The sequence below is a fragment of the Vicia villosa genome, linkage group LG4 (assembly GCF_029867415.1).
Source record: "Vicia villosa cultivar HV-30 ecotype Madison, WI linkage group LG4, Vvil1.0, whole genome shotgun sequence".
In the NCBI taxonomy this organism is placed as follows: domain Eukaryota; kingdom Viridiplantae; phylum Streptophyta; class Magnoliopsida; order Fabales; family Fabaceae; genus Vicia; species Vicia villosa.
In genome coordinates this window covers 42752841-42767813 of record NC_081183.1, presented here as the reverse complement: position 1 = coordinate 42767813, position 14973 = coordinate 42752841, and the positions used below count along the sequence as shown (strand labels likewise).

The following is a 14973-nucleotide window of genomic DNA, read 5'->3' as shown; positions in this document are numbered from 1 at the left end:
CCAGTTGAGAAGCTTCTGTCCTGGGGTACACTTCTTGATCCATTCCTCAATGTCATAATCGCTATCCGTATCATCATTAGCAGCACAAATATGGTCTTTGACGATGCCAGCACTAGAGAACTTAATCGGAACGAAGGTTCCGGGCTTCTTGGGGGCCTCATTAGATGAACTCTGACCCAACTGATATCCGATCCCACATTTATCCTGCTTGACTGGTAAATCTATAACTCAGCCCCATCCTTCAGGATGACCAGATTCAACCACAGCTTTAGCTTCCTTTAGTGAAGACATGGGAGCCTCCAACTTCTTATTTTCAACATAAGGGATCTTGATAGTCTGGACAGCCTCAAAGGCCTGGCAAGGTGTCTCGTGGACCTCTTCTTCCACATCAATATACCTGAAAGACGCAAGATGGCTTACCACGTGTTCTTCCTCTCCACATATTGTGACTATCTTTCGTTGAGTCGCGAATTTGAGTTTCTGATGCAATGTGGAAGTCACTGCCCCAACAGCATGGATCCATGGACGTCCCAGGAGACAACTGTAAGACGGGTGGATATCCATCACAAAGAAAGTAATAGTGAAAAGCTGAGGGCCTATCATTATCGACAAGTGAAACTCCCCAAACACTGATCTCTTTGATCCATCAAAGGCTCTCACCGTCAATTCACTCGGCCTTATCTCAACACCAGAATAATCTAGCCTCATCAAAGATGACTTTGGTAATACATTCAAGGAAGATCCATTATCCACGAGAACACGTGATAACATAGTCCCTTTACACTCCACTGATATATGCAAAGCTCTATTGTGGTTTCTACCTTTGGAAGGCAAGTCTGCATCAGTGAATCCCAATCCATTACCAGTGTTGATGTTTGACACCACTCCTTCAAGTTGATTCACTGAGATTTCCGGAGGGACAAAGGCAGTACTTAGAAGTCTCAACAAAGCATTTCGATGTGTCTCCGAACACAAGAGCAACTGCAAGATCGAAATCTTTGATTGAGTTTGACTCAACTGGTCATCCACTTTATTCTCACTTTTCTTGATGATCTTTAGGAACTCTTCCATCTCTTTGGCCACAGTATCTTCAGAATTAGAGCTTTGCCCCTGATCCACTGCGTCTTCCACCACTCTTTTTCCTTTAGCTTGAGCTAGAGCTTCTGCATTATCATCGCGAGTATTCTGGGGAGGATTGAAAATACGACCACTTCTTGTCATTCTTCCAATGCCAACAACATTATCCACATCTTCTTTCTCAACCGGCGTTTTAATCTCATACTTGGCCCCTTGGTAGAAAATCTCTCCACCATAATTCCACGGGATTGCTTTTTCATTGTTATATGGGACGGGACCAGGCAATGTAATGACCAAAGGAGGTGCTCTGGCAGGAATTGGAATCTTGAAAGGAGTATACGGGATGGATGCCACATTGACTTCATTCTCGACTATTTCAGGATGTTGCACACGCTCAAACTGTAGATACCCACTATCAATCAACTGTTGAATCCCACTTTTCACCTTATCACAAACTGAAGGAACGGCCATGCAGTCAGTACAGAATTCTCCATAACCAGAGTATAGACCCATCCTCAATAATTCCTCTTTTAGTAATGGCAACAGAGAGCCCAATTCGATCACATCCTTGACCAAGAGAGTATCTTCAACAAACTCGATGGCATTTGCAGCGTGAGCTCCATGGGGAGGCATGGGATTCTGAACAACATTAGGTCCTTGAGTAGGAGTAAACTCAATGGCCTTAGAGTCGAGAAGATTTTGAACCTGATGCTTCAATGCTTTATAGTTTTCAATGCTATGTCCAGGTGCCCCAGAGTGGAATTCACATCTCGCATTGGCATCCCAATTAGCAGGCAACTTAGTAGGAGTGGCTAGAGTCCTCAATTGTATTAACTTTAGATCGAGGAGATATGGCAATACTTGTGCATATGTCATTGGGATCGGATCAAAAACTCTTTCCGATCCCAATGGTTGATATTGACGTGGGGCATACCCTCGTTGCTGATGTTGCTGAAAAGGAGCATTTGGTATGGTTACAACAACTACTTGTTAATAAGCATGGCCCTTGCCTTGACCATAGTAAGCGGCACTGGTCTCGCCTTCTCGTTTCTTGGCAAACCCATTATATGGCTTCTTTCCACCAGCTCCAGAGGAGGAACTAGCTGCACTTGGATTCTTTATTCTACCAGCCTTAATCCCACTTTCAATTCGTTCACCAATCATAACCAACTCGGCGAAACTCGAGGATGCAGAGCAGGCGGAGTAGTATTGTGTCATACCCCAATTTTTGACCCTAAGATCATATATCATTCATATCCCAATCATTAATCAAGAGCTTCACTTGGAAGTTTAGTTTGTGGTGTTGCACTCACCTCATCAATAAGAGGGACCATCAAGCACCAATGATTGTTTATCTTGTATGCATATTGCACTAACCCAAATACCAAAAATATTGCTTTGTTTCTTTGTAGGCTTTTGTTTTGTAGGTATCAAGCCAAGACATGTAATAAACAAGACATTTTTCACATTTCTGACTGATGAAATCGATTTCCCTGCAGTAATCTTCAACAAAATCACATTCAGGACAGCATGAAATCGATTTCCCTCCTGGGTAAATCGATTTCCCTAGTGTATTTTGCGCCAAATTCTCTTCTGGAACAGTGTGAAATCGATTTCACTCCTGGGGAAATCGATTTCCTTAAGGCGAAATTCAAAAAATATAAGGAGGGAAGCTTGACATCATTTTGGCACTTTTTTTATTTGATCATTTTACCAATTTTCCACCTCATCAAAATTAACCCCTTCATTAAACCCACTTAAACCTCATTTTACCATTTCTTACCATTTAAATGCCATTTAATTACCAATTAACCACAAATTAATTACCAAACACAAAAAGACCAAATTGCCACTATTCTTGCTCTCATCCTATAAATAGAGGCCACTACTCTCTCATTTCTCAAGCTTTGAGAGCCAAAAAACCCCTTGCAATTTCTCTCCTCATCCCTACCAAATTCACCAAAGCTCTTTTTCTTTCATATAGTTTGTGAGTCACATCTTGAACCTCACAAAACTTTGAGCTAAACCACCATCCATTTCACTCTTTTTTCTTCAATTGTTGAGAGATCAAGATTTGTGTTGGTGATTCTTGAAGTAGATCTAAGTTTTGTTCAAGATTTGGTAATTTTCTTCATCTTTATTCATCCATCATAATGTGATTCTTTTGTGCTTGTGTGTGATGCATCTTTGATGCTATATTGGTCCTATTTGATGGTGATTTGATGGAAAATTCGTGCTCCAATTGATATGTGATCATAAGGTGTTTGTATGTTTGCTTAAGTCAAGTTTTATGCCTCCTAATGCTGATTTTTTGAATGCTGCGTGCAGGAAATCGATTTCCCTCTGTAGGAAATCGATTTCCACCTTATTTTTTTTCAAAATTTGAACTCTGCACTCAGGAAATCGATTTCCCCCTGCATGAAATCGATTTCCTGCTGGCAGAATGTGTTTTTTTGCCTTTTTTATGCTTGTTTCGGGTTCCTTCTTCCTCCACTTCATTAATATCATTGGATCTAGGATGTTGATAGGTTTGAAATGACCAAATCCATAATATTAGATGAATGATATTAATGATAGTGTGAGTTGATTTTACTTTATGCATTTTATCTTCTTCTCCTTTTTTTCTTTTGATCGATGAAAGTCTTAACACTTTGAGAATTCTATGGATTCTTGGTAAAGACTAGATCGTTACCTATTTTCTTTTTGTGCGGTATTTCTTTCGGAGAATGATCTACATATCATTTCTCTCGCATGCATTAGCACATAAAGTTTTGACCGGCCTCGTTGTAAGGTGATTTCTACATAAATCACTTGGCGATCTAGTTAACATAGCGCAATATTTCGTGTCCCGAATAAAAAAGATCAAATATGGAAGAGAATTGTATGCGGTTGATTTATGACTTATGAAAAATTTATCGTGTAGTCGCTATGATTTTATCAAGCTTCTGATAAGTTTCCATTGAATTTAAATCCGAGTACATCCTTCACTCACCATCGATCTTCATTACTAACTTTGATAACATACTTGACAAGTTTCAAGATGGTTATCTTTAACATCTAACAATTGACTTTAATTTCCGCACTTTTATTATATTGCTCTTTATATTTCTCGCTTTATCGCTTTATTTTATCATTTCATCATATTTATATTCCGCTATTTTTCCTTTGTCCATTTGGACGTTTATATTCCGCTATTTTCTCTTTGTCCACTTGGACATATGTTTATGTTTCCGCTATTTTCTCTTTGTCCACTTGGACCATACTTTACTTTTATGCTAAAACACTAATAAATAACAAAAATCTAAAAAACACATAAGGCTCTTTTGGAGTATTGGTTACTATCCCGAGCATTTTGGAGATTTGGACTTATGGACTTAGTGCCTCTGGATCCTTATTCTATTATTACTCTGTGGTTGTTCTGTCTGTCTGGCATTGGATTGTTGTCTGTTTGTATGTGCAGGTATTCCCTTGAAAGCCCTTGATGGTTAATTCCAAGGCATTGATATAAGGATTTTACCCGAAAACAGCCGTTACTCTGCACGATTTTCGTCAGAATCTTAATGTGCTTAATGCAAAGTGGTGCTAAGATAATAAGTTCATCTGGATCCCCAAGTGTTAATGTGTTGGTATTGATAATTCCAAAGGATGGGAAATCTACCTTGACTCATAATGTCAAGTGTTTTTGGTTCTTTTTCGGTTAGACCGTTTCTTTTCCTTAGCTTTTATTTTATGCATTAGGTTAGCCTCTTCATCTCCTCCCATTTCTTAGATTTTCAAAATCTTCTCCCTTTTTCAAAAACCTTCTTATGTTTGCAACCTTTTCAAAACCTTTTTCTTTAAAATATCTTTTGCCCTTAGTGGCCTTTTCTTCAAAAGTTTAGACACGACTAATTGTCAAAACGAGTGGTTATACCCCACGATTTTGAAATTGATTGATAAAATGAGATCTTTTCCGCGTGAGAGAGCTAGTGGCATACTCGTTGATCTTATCCGAGTTGGAGCCTTTCTTTCATTTGCGATGCAAAGAACTCATTTGTTCTCATGCTCAAGATCAATGGCTGAGTATTTCTCTCCGACGACGATAAAGTGTTTATTCGTTTTTTAAAAATGTTTTCCCTTAAAGCGGAACTACATTAGCTCTGACTTCTCCATTGCACCAAGGAGGTATGTAGGCACAAAGCTTAACGCTTTGCCGAGCTTATTTTAAAAATAAAACAAACCCCTTCTTTAGCACACACACACACAGATTTTCAAAAAGGTTCTTGTGGAGTACCATAGATATGAGGAGTGCTTAAAACCTTCCCCTCATATAATCAACACCCGTACCTGAGATCTCTTTCTTGTTTTAAAAACAAAACTTTGGGTTTTACGTTCTTTTCCCTTTTCCTTTGGAAACAATAAAGCGCGGTGGCGATTTCAAACGAAATATTGATTCGAGTCAATCCTATAGCTTTGATATCAGATTATCCCCGCTACAGAAAAATGGCGACTTCACTGGGGATCCAGTTTTAATTGTGTTAAGCCTATTTTTGTTTATCTGTGTGTTTTTTATCTGTATATATTGTTGTGTGCTTTGTTTGTTTAATTTCTTTTTTTTCTTTTCGGTGCTCGATGGTTCCTCTGTGATGAGACAAAGTTCTAACCCGAACTTTGGTGAGTAACTTGATATAGGAGGTGGTAAGACCAATAGTCGCATGTCAGGAGCAATCCTTACCATGAGCGTCATATGGTGGAACCCCAATCAGTGGAGGCCTCATGGAAGGTAGTAGAGGTTGTTACGAACCATCGTGATAATGATATTACTTTCAATAGTGAGTGTCCGTAGAAGCTGAATGGCGTAGAACCCTTTTAACCAATCTAAGCCTTTTTAGGATGTAGTGCAGAAACAAGATCAAGTACCAATTTGAGCTTGTTGTCATGCGATACTACGCTTAGACGAGGTCTTTTTAGGCATATTATTGGCGCCCATGAGCAATTGTGCATGCCGGTAATATCCGATAGAAGATTGAAAACTCTGGGAACCTTTGTAGAACCCGATTGGCAGGTACAAAATTCCTTAGAACACACCTTGTGGGATGGGTAGACCCATGGCTCCATGCTCGTGACGTCGAACCTTTGAACTTGGACTGTGTGATTTTGTGTGATCTTATGTGACCTTGCGTGCTCTTGGTTGTGGTTGATGCATAAACCATGCATTCATGCATCCATGAAAACTCTTTTTTTTATTTTTTTTTTCAAGGAACTTAAAGGTCTTTCCTTGTAAACATCATAAGTTTCATCAAACTCAATGGATCATGGGTGTTGATGGGGTGAAAACTCTAATCCACCAAAATGGATGATTGATTTTGATGATAACTTAATCGAAACTTTAGTCCAATGTTTGAGTGTTTACAAGTTAATATCTTAATTTCTTTGAAACTCAAATAATAATAAAAAAACAAATCATCTGCATTTCATGCATCATTCCGCATTATGGTCTTGCTTCCGAGAGTATTCCCGAGGTCTTATTCAGTGTTCTTCATATTGAAGTGAAAGAATCAAGCTGTCTCACCGGTATAACACTCGAGCTAACTGCAAGAAGAAGATGGAAGTTCTTGAGAAAGAGAATCGTGAGCTACGTGAAGAGGTTGTTACTTTGAGATCTGGTGTGGAACGTCTCACTGCTCTAGTTGAGACGTTGATGGCTGCTCAGAATCAGAATCAGGTTATTCCTCCCAATGCCCAAGTTCAGGGTCAGACCACTGTGATTTCTGAAATTGCTGCTACAACCATTCATGCTGTTCCTGCTGGTGCTACTCCGCAACGTATGCCTAATGGATATCCCTGGGGCATGCCTGAAGGTTATTTGTCTGTTCCTGAGATGACTCGTCCGGTTACTCCTGTTATGGTCAACACATCTCCTATTGTTCATACTTGTCCTTTTGTCCCAGAGCCCATTTATGATGCTGCTCCAAGTGAAATTCAAGACATAATGGATGGTTTCCAAGATCAGTTTGAAGAACTGCAGAAAGAAATGAAAGCCTTGCGTGGGAAAGAACTGTTTGGAAAGAATGTGCATGATCTTTGCCTCGTTCCCAATGTGAAAGTACCTGCTAAGTTTAAGTTACCTGAATTTGAGAAGTATAAAGGAAATTCCTGTCCTCAGGCACATCTGGTGATGTATGTGAGAAAGATGTCCACTCACACTGATGATCAACGTCTGTTGATTCACTATTTCTAAGACAGTTTGACTGGAGCTGCTTCTAAGTGGTATATGGGCCTTGATAGAACCCATATTCGCACTTTTAATGACTTAGCTGAGGCGTTTGTGAAGCAATACAAGTATAATGTGGACATGGCTCCTGATAGGGATCAATTGCGAGCTATGATGCAGAAAGAGAAGGAATCCTTCAAGGAATATGCTCAGAGATGGCGTGAGGTTGCCGCCCAAGTGATTCCTCCAATGGAAGAAAAAGAGATGACTAAGATTTTTCTGAAGACTCTTGGTCCATTTTACTATGAGAAAATGATTGCAAGTGCTCATGTAGACTTCACCGAAATGGTGGGTATGGGTGTCAGGTTGGAAGAAGCTGTGCGAGAAGGCCGTCTGGTTCGCAATGACAATTCGTCTGGTGGTGCGAAGAAGTATGGTTCTTCATTCCAAAAGAAGAAGGAATTAGACGCTAATGCTATTTCTCATGGGAGGAATAGTCGGTTTAGAAATCAATCTCAACAAGTGGCGTCAGTGACTCCCATTGTGAATTCAGCTCATGTGGCTCAGGCTAGTCAACAGCCAGCAAGACGAAAACCTAATTTTGATCCTATCCCCATGACATATACAGAACTGTATCCCGCTCTAATTCATAAGAAGTTGGTTCAACCAAGATCACCACCTCCAATTCCAGAGAAGATTCCATGGTGGTACAATGCTGATGTTACTTGCGCTTTTCATCAGGATGCTTCCGGAAACAATTTAGAAGATTGTTGGGCTCTAAAGGTTGAAGTTCAAAGATTGACTCGTGTTGGTATTTTGTCTTTCCGAGACATTGGCCCTAATGTTCAAAACAATCCCTTGCCAAAGCATGAATGAATCACTATTGATGGTAGCCTGAAGTTTGAAAGATGTTTCCTTCAGCACAAACCCAGATGGAGAAAGCCTTCTCAGTTTTTAGTATTCTTATTGATTTCTATTTGTAATATTTCTTGTTTTTCAATGCATTGTTTGCATGTAGAAACTTGTTTATTTTTGAATGTTAATGCTAATGCAATGATAATGTTTGTCTTGAAGTAATTCATTCGTTTCACTCATGTTTATTTGTTTTTATGCATTATGATACCAATTGCTTTTGCCAAACTCTTGCTTATGCAAAGATTGGAGGGAGGATGATGATCTGAAAACGAAAAATTTCTGGTTGTATGCTCTTGAATAAAATCCTGCTGATGATGTACAAGCATTGTTTCAAATTCCCAAACACCGGAGATATAAGGAAGATAATCCCTTGTTAACCCCTTTGAGCCTTGAAGTAGGAGTTTCTTTTCTAAACGAAAAAACCCTAATTTTTAACCTGGGGTAGGGTAGTCTTCAGTTAATTTGACCGAGTGTTCATATTTCAAAAAAGGATTGTGCATCCAAAGATCAAGCATGTCATATCCACATCAATGGTTGGATCATGGAAAACCACAATGGTTATTTCCCGCGCATCAAAAGGCTGGAAAATGTGAAACCACAATGGTTATCCTCCATACGCCAAGAAATGAGGCAGTCACAACCCTCTCAACAAGTCAAGACAAAGTCAATGTCACACGATTTGTTCAAATCAAAAGAATAAAAAGGAAAGAAAAAAAAAAGAAGAAAAAGCTCGCTAAGTCAGAAACTTGAAAATAAATGACTTAGGAAAAAGTTAGAGCATCCCGCTGGACGACCAATTCAAAAGAATCAGTCCAGGAAAAAGTTAGGGAAAATAAAAAAGAAAGTGAAAAGAAAGGACAACAAAGCAAAAGTCCTCAACAGTGAACAAATCCGTGTGAATACAAAAACGAAGACAAAAGGGTGACTACTACGCCAAGAAAGCTTCATTAGGTCCTTAATGGCACAAAATCCTTTTGAGAGATGAATACTCATGTTGAGTAAACTGAACATAGGACTGGAGAACATCATGAAGTTGGGTGGGCTAAATAAACTTTGAGCCTAAATTTTTTTTCTGAAAACCGTGAACCTAACCACGTTACAACCCTCAAAAGTCCTAATTGAAGCAGGGTTTATTTCGAGAGCATACTTAAACAGGAAAGCGTTCCTAACTCCTATCAGTTATGCTGAAAACTTGTGTTGGTATCATATGCATACAAAAATCAATGTCATTTCCTAACCAGTGATTCATTCACAAGGTTTTGTGACATCTTTTCAATAAAACTTCAAGACTTACATAATTGTTGTATTTTCATTATCATTCTCAGAATAAACATTTTTCTGCTTGTAAACATTTGTTTGACATCCAGGAAGTTTACATCTGATCATCAGTAGAAAACTAAAACATTGCCAGAGGCATGTTGTTTTCCCAGTATAATGCTTTTGCAAGTTTGATTACCATCATGGGGCAAAGCTCGAAGACTTTGTCGAGTAAAAGAATGTGCCAAGTTTAGTCAATCTGGGGCAGCTACGTCGAGATTTGACAAATCTCTCCAAAAATCTGTTGATCTGGGGTAGATTATTCCAAGTCTTCATGACGCCAAGGATCCCTATGAACCTTTTTGAGGTAGTTTCCTTTCATAGACTATGTAGTCTGGGGCAAGTTGTGAATCAGAAGTTACCTTGATCACCTCATTAGCTTGAAGTACAAAGGTTGTTGCTATGATTAGTCCAGAGTATGTCTCTCTACCAAGAAGTAATAAGACAGCGGTTGACTATTGGGTTTTCTTTCTCACCTTGTGTTGAGTTTTGAACTAAAATTCCCCGCATGTTAACTTGTTTGCTTTGATGTTAACTTCTTATTTCCTCTGCAAGTTCGGAATGGAGATTTTCTCCAAAGAAATTTTCTCTAATTTCCCATAATAGAGCTTGATGTGTTGTCCAATCTTTTTGATAAGAAGAAGATGATCTGTAAATTCCTCGCAGAGATTGATAATCCCCACTGAGTTTGTTCCTCGTGGAAGAATTTTGCTTCGGTGTTCCTCCTTAGCTCATTTGTCAGGATGGAATTAATCCCCAGTTGAGTTTATTCCTCAAGGGGCAAAGATTTGTTTGACCGTTTCTATCCAGTTTGTTCTTGGAATTGAACTTTGGTCTCTTACAATACTATTTTGAACCTCTCTAGGCTGGGAAACTTAGATTGAGAAGGCATTTATTTTGCACCTCTTGAGGATTTTGCTTTCCTCAATAATAGAGAATTAGTTTGTGATTGATGTTCTTATCAGATATTGAAAGGCTTATTTTCCAGCAGTGATATGCTTGAAAGCAAGGGGCAGGTTTTGACTTTGAGCAACTTGTGTTATCCCCATCATGTTTTGGTTGACAACAAATGGGAGCCTCTTTATTTGAGCAAGTTTGTATGTCTTCACGTACCAATCTTATCTTCAAAGCAAGTGATAATCTCTCAGGCTTTATGAAATTCTTGATTCCAAAGGGAAGAAGCTCAGCAAATGTTAAGTCTCTTCAGTGCAAGTGACAGTTTGCATCCAAATGGAAGAAGCACAGCAAATGGTAAGTCCCTTCATCAGAAGTGACAGTTTGCATCCAGTTCCTTTTCTCAAGCCATGTCCTTGATTAAAGAAGAAGTTGATCCCTATTCTTAGCGGCAACTTATTATTCTCAGCAGCTTATCGTCAACCATTGAGGCGGTAATTCAATTTCCTTCTACCTTCAACTATAGAGTTGGTAGCTTATCGTCAACCATTGAGGCGGTAATTCAATTTTCTTCTACCTTCAACTATTGAGTTGGTAGTTTATCGTCAACTATTGAGGCGGTAATTCAATTTGCTTCTACCTTCAACTATTGAGTTGGTAGTTTATCGTCAACCATTGAGGCGGTAATTCAATTTTCTTCTACCTTCAACTATTGAGTTGGTAGCTTATCGTCAACCATTGAGGCGGTAATTCAATTTTCTTCTACCTTCTACTATTGAGTTGGTAGCTTATCGTCAATCATTGAGGCGGTAATTCAATTTTCTTCTACCTTCAACTATTGAGTTGGTAGTTTATCATCAACTATTGAGGCGGTAATTCAATCTTTCTCTACCTTCAACTATTGAGTTCGTAGCTCACCTTCAGTGGAACGTTGGTGTATCTTATATCTTCATCGACAATGGTACGGCGGTACATCTCTTTTCTACCTTCAGTGGAACGTCCGTAGCTCACCTTCAGTGGAACGGTGGTGTGTTTTCCGTAAATGGAAGATTGGCATTCTGATTCCCAAGCGAAGGAGGATGCATATTTTCTCATCCCCAGTGGAAGAGGATACTCCATTTTCTCACCTCCAGCGAAAGGTGATGCTTTAACCTCTCTGGTGCGAAATGTTTTCCCCATAAAAGTTTCTTTTCCCACCAAAGTTTCGTCTCTCCAACAAAGTCTTGCCTTCCCCAGTGGAGTTATGCCGGCAAGACATTTGTTTTCCCCAGTGGAGTTATGCCAGCAAGACATTTGTTTTCCCTAGTGGAGTTCCTTTTTTCTCCCCGGTGTTGCCGTGTTTTATCCTCACCATATGCATTCATTAAACATTTCATAGCATCTTAGGTTCAAAAATTGTGTTTTATATATTTAAGTCTCTTTGATTTCGTCAAAACGAAGATTTCCAATCATCGTATCTCCAAATCGAAGAAACTTAAATAGGGGCATCTGTCATACCCCAATTTTTGACCCTAAGATCATATATCATTCATATCCCAATCATTAATCAAGAGCTTCACTTGGAAGTTTAGTTTGTGGTGTTGCACTCACCTCATCAATAAGAGGGACCATCAAGCACCAATGATTGTTTATCTTGTATGCATATTGCACTAACCCAAATACCAAAAATATTGCTTTGTTTCTTTGTAGGCTTTTGTTTTGTAGGTACCAAGCCAAGACATGTAATAAACAAGACATTTTTCACATTTTTGACTGATGAAATCGATTTCCCTGCAGCAATCTTCAACAAAATCACATTCAGGACAGCATGAAATTGATTTCCCTCCTGGGTAAATCGATTTCCCTAGTGTATTTTGCGCCAAATTCTCTTCTGGAACAGTGTGAAATCGATTTCACTCCTGGGGAAATCGATTTCCTTAAGGCGAAATTCAAAAAATATAAGGAGGGAAGCTTGACATCATTTTGGCACTTTTTTTATTTGATCATTTTACCAATTTTCCACCTCATCAAAATTAACCCCTTTATTAAACCAACTTAAACCTCATTTTACCATTTCTTACCATTTAAATGCCATTTAATTACCAATTAACCACAAATTAATTACCAAACACAAAAAGACCAAATTGCCACTATTCTTGCTCTCATCCTATAAATAGAGGCCACTACTCTCTCATTTCTCAAGCTTTGAGAGCCAAAAAACCCCTTGCAATTTCTCTCCTCATCCCTACCAAATTCACCAAAGCTCTTTTTCTTTCATAAAGTTTGTGAGTCACATCTTGAACCTCACAAAACTTTGAGCTAAACCACCATCCATTTCACTCTTTTTTCTTCAATTGTTGAGAGATCAAGATTTGTGTTGGTGATTCTTGAAGTAGATCTAAGTTTTGTTCAAGATTTGGTAATTTTCTTCATCTTTATTCATCCATCATAATGTTATTCTTTTGTGCTTGTGTGTGATGCATCTTTGATGCTATATTGGTCCTATTTGATGGTGATTTGATGGAAAATTCGTGCTCCAATTGATATGTGATCATAAGGTGTTTGTATGTTTGCTTAAGTCAAGTTTTATGCCTCCTAATGCTGATTTTTTGAATGCTGCTTGCAGGAAATCGATTTCCCTCTGTAGGAAATCGATTTCCACCTTTTTTTTTTCAAAATTTGAACTCTGCACTCAGGAAATCGATTTCCCCCTGCATGAAATCGATTTCCTGCTGGCAGAATGTGTTTTTTTGCCTTTTTTATGCTTGTTTCGGGTTCCTTCTTCCTCCACTTCATTAATATCATTGGATCTAGGATGTTGACAGGTTTGAAATGACCAAATCCATAATATTAGATGAATGATATTAATGATAGTGTGAGTTGATTTTACTTTATGCATTTTATCTTCTTCTCCTTCTTTTTTTCTTTTGATCGATGAAAGTCTTAACACTTTGAGAATTCTATGGATTCTTGGTAAAGACTAGATCGTTACCTATTTTCTTTTCGTGCGGTATTGCTTTCGGAGAATGATCTACATCTCATTTCCCTCGCATGCATTAGCACATAAAGTTTTGACCGGCCTCGTTGTAGGGTGATTTCTACATAAATCACTTGGCGATCTGCTTAACATAGCGCAATATTTCGTGTCCCGAATAAAAAAGATCAAATATGGAAGAGAATTGTATGCGGTTGATTTATGACTTATGGAAATTTATCGTGTAGTCGCTATGATTTTATCAAGCTTCTGATAAGTTTCCATTGAATTTAAATCCGAGTACATCCTTCACTCACCATCGATCTTCATTACTAACTTTGATAACATACTTGACAAGTTTCAAGATGGTTATCTTTAACATCTAACAATTGACTTTAATTTCCGCACTTTTATTATATTGCTCTTTATATTTCTCGCTTTATCGCTTTATTTTATCATTTCATCATATTTACATTCCGCTATTTTTCCTTTGTCCATTTGGACGTTTGTATTCCGCTATTTTCTCTTTGTCCACTAGGACATATGTTTATGTTTCTGCTATTTTCTCTTTGTCCACTTGGACCATACTTTACTTTTATGCTAAAACACTAATAAATAACAAAAATCTAAACAACACATAAGGCTCTTTTGGACTATTGGTTACTATCTCGAGCATTTTGGAGATTCGGACTTATGGACTTAGTGCCTCTGGACCCTTATTCTGTTATTACTCTGTGGTTGTTCTGTCTGTCTGGCATTGGATTGTTGTCTGTTTGTATGTGTAGGTATTCCCTTGAAAGCCCTTGATGGTTAATTCCAAGGCATTGATATAAGGATTTTACCCAAAAACAGCCGTTACTCTGCCCGATTTTCGTCAGAATCTTAATATGCTTAATGCAAAATGGTGCTAAGATAATAAGTTCATCTGGATCCCCAAGTGTTAATGTGTTGGTATTGATAATTCCAAAGGATGGGAAATCTACCTTGACTTATAATGTCAAGTGTTGGCTTCTTTTTCGGTTAGACCGTTTCTTTTCCTTAGCTTTTATTTTATGCATTAGGTTAGCCTCTTCATCTCCTCCCATTTCTTAGATTTTCAAAATCTTCTCCCTTTTTCAAAAACCTTCTTATGTTTGCAACCTTTTCAAAACCTTTTTCTTTAAAATATCTTTTGCCCTTAGTGGCCTTTTCTTCAAAAGTTTAGACACGACTAATTGTCAAAACGAGTGGTTATACCCCACGATTTTGAAATTGATTGATAAAATGAGATCTTTTCCGCGTGAGAGAGCTAGTGGCATACTCGTTGATCTTATCCGAGTTGGAGCCCTTCTTTCATTTGCGATGCAAAGAACTCATTTGTTCTCATGCTCAAGATCAATGGCTGAGTATTTCTCTCCGACGACGATAAAGTGTTTATTCGTTTTTTAAAATGTTTTCCCTTAAAGCGGAACTACATTAGCTCTGACTTCTCCATTGCACCGAGGAGGTATGTAGGCACAAAGCTTAACGCTTTGCCGAGCTTATTTTAAAAATAAAACAAACCCCTTTTTTAGCACACACACACACACAGATTTTCAAAAAGGTTCCTGTGGAGTACCACAGATATGAGGAGTGCTTAAAACCT

General features: G+C 38.4%; 1 protein-coding gene across 1 annotated transcript; it reads right to left on the bottom strand.

Moving 5' to 3' along the window:
* Positions 1-228: 228 nt before the first annotated feature.
* LOC131597122 (uncharacterized) lies at positions 229-1953 on the bottom strand. Its single transcript, XM_058869835.1, has one exon. The coding sequence runs from the start codon at positions 1951-1953 to the stop codon at positions 229-231; it is 1725 nt and encodes a 574-aa protein (XP_058725818.1).
* Positions 1954-14973: the final 13020 nt, after the last annotated feature.

Bases quoted from the DNA above. Each gene is read 5' to 3' on its own strand.
- LOC131597122 (XM_058869835.1), bottom strand. From the start codon at position 1,953: ATGACATATGCACAAGTATTGCCATATCTCCTCGATCTAAAGTTAATA.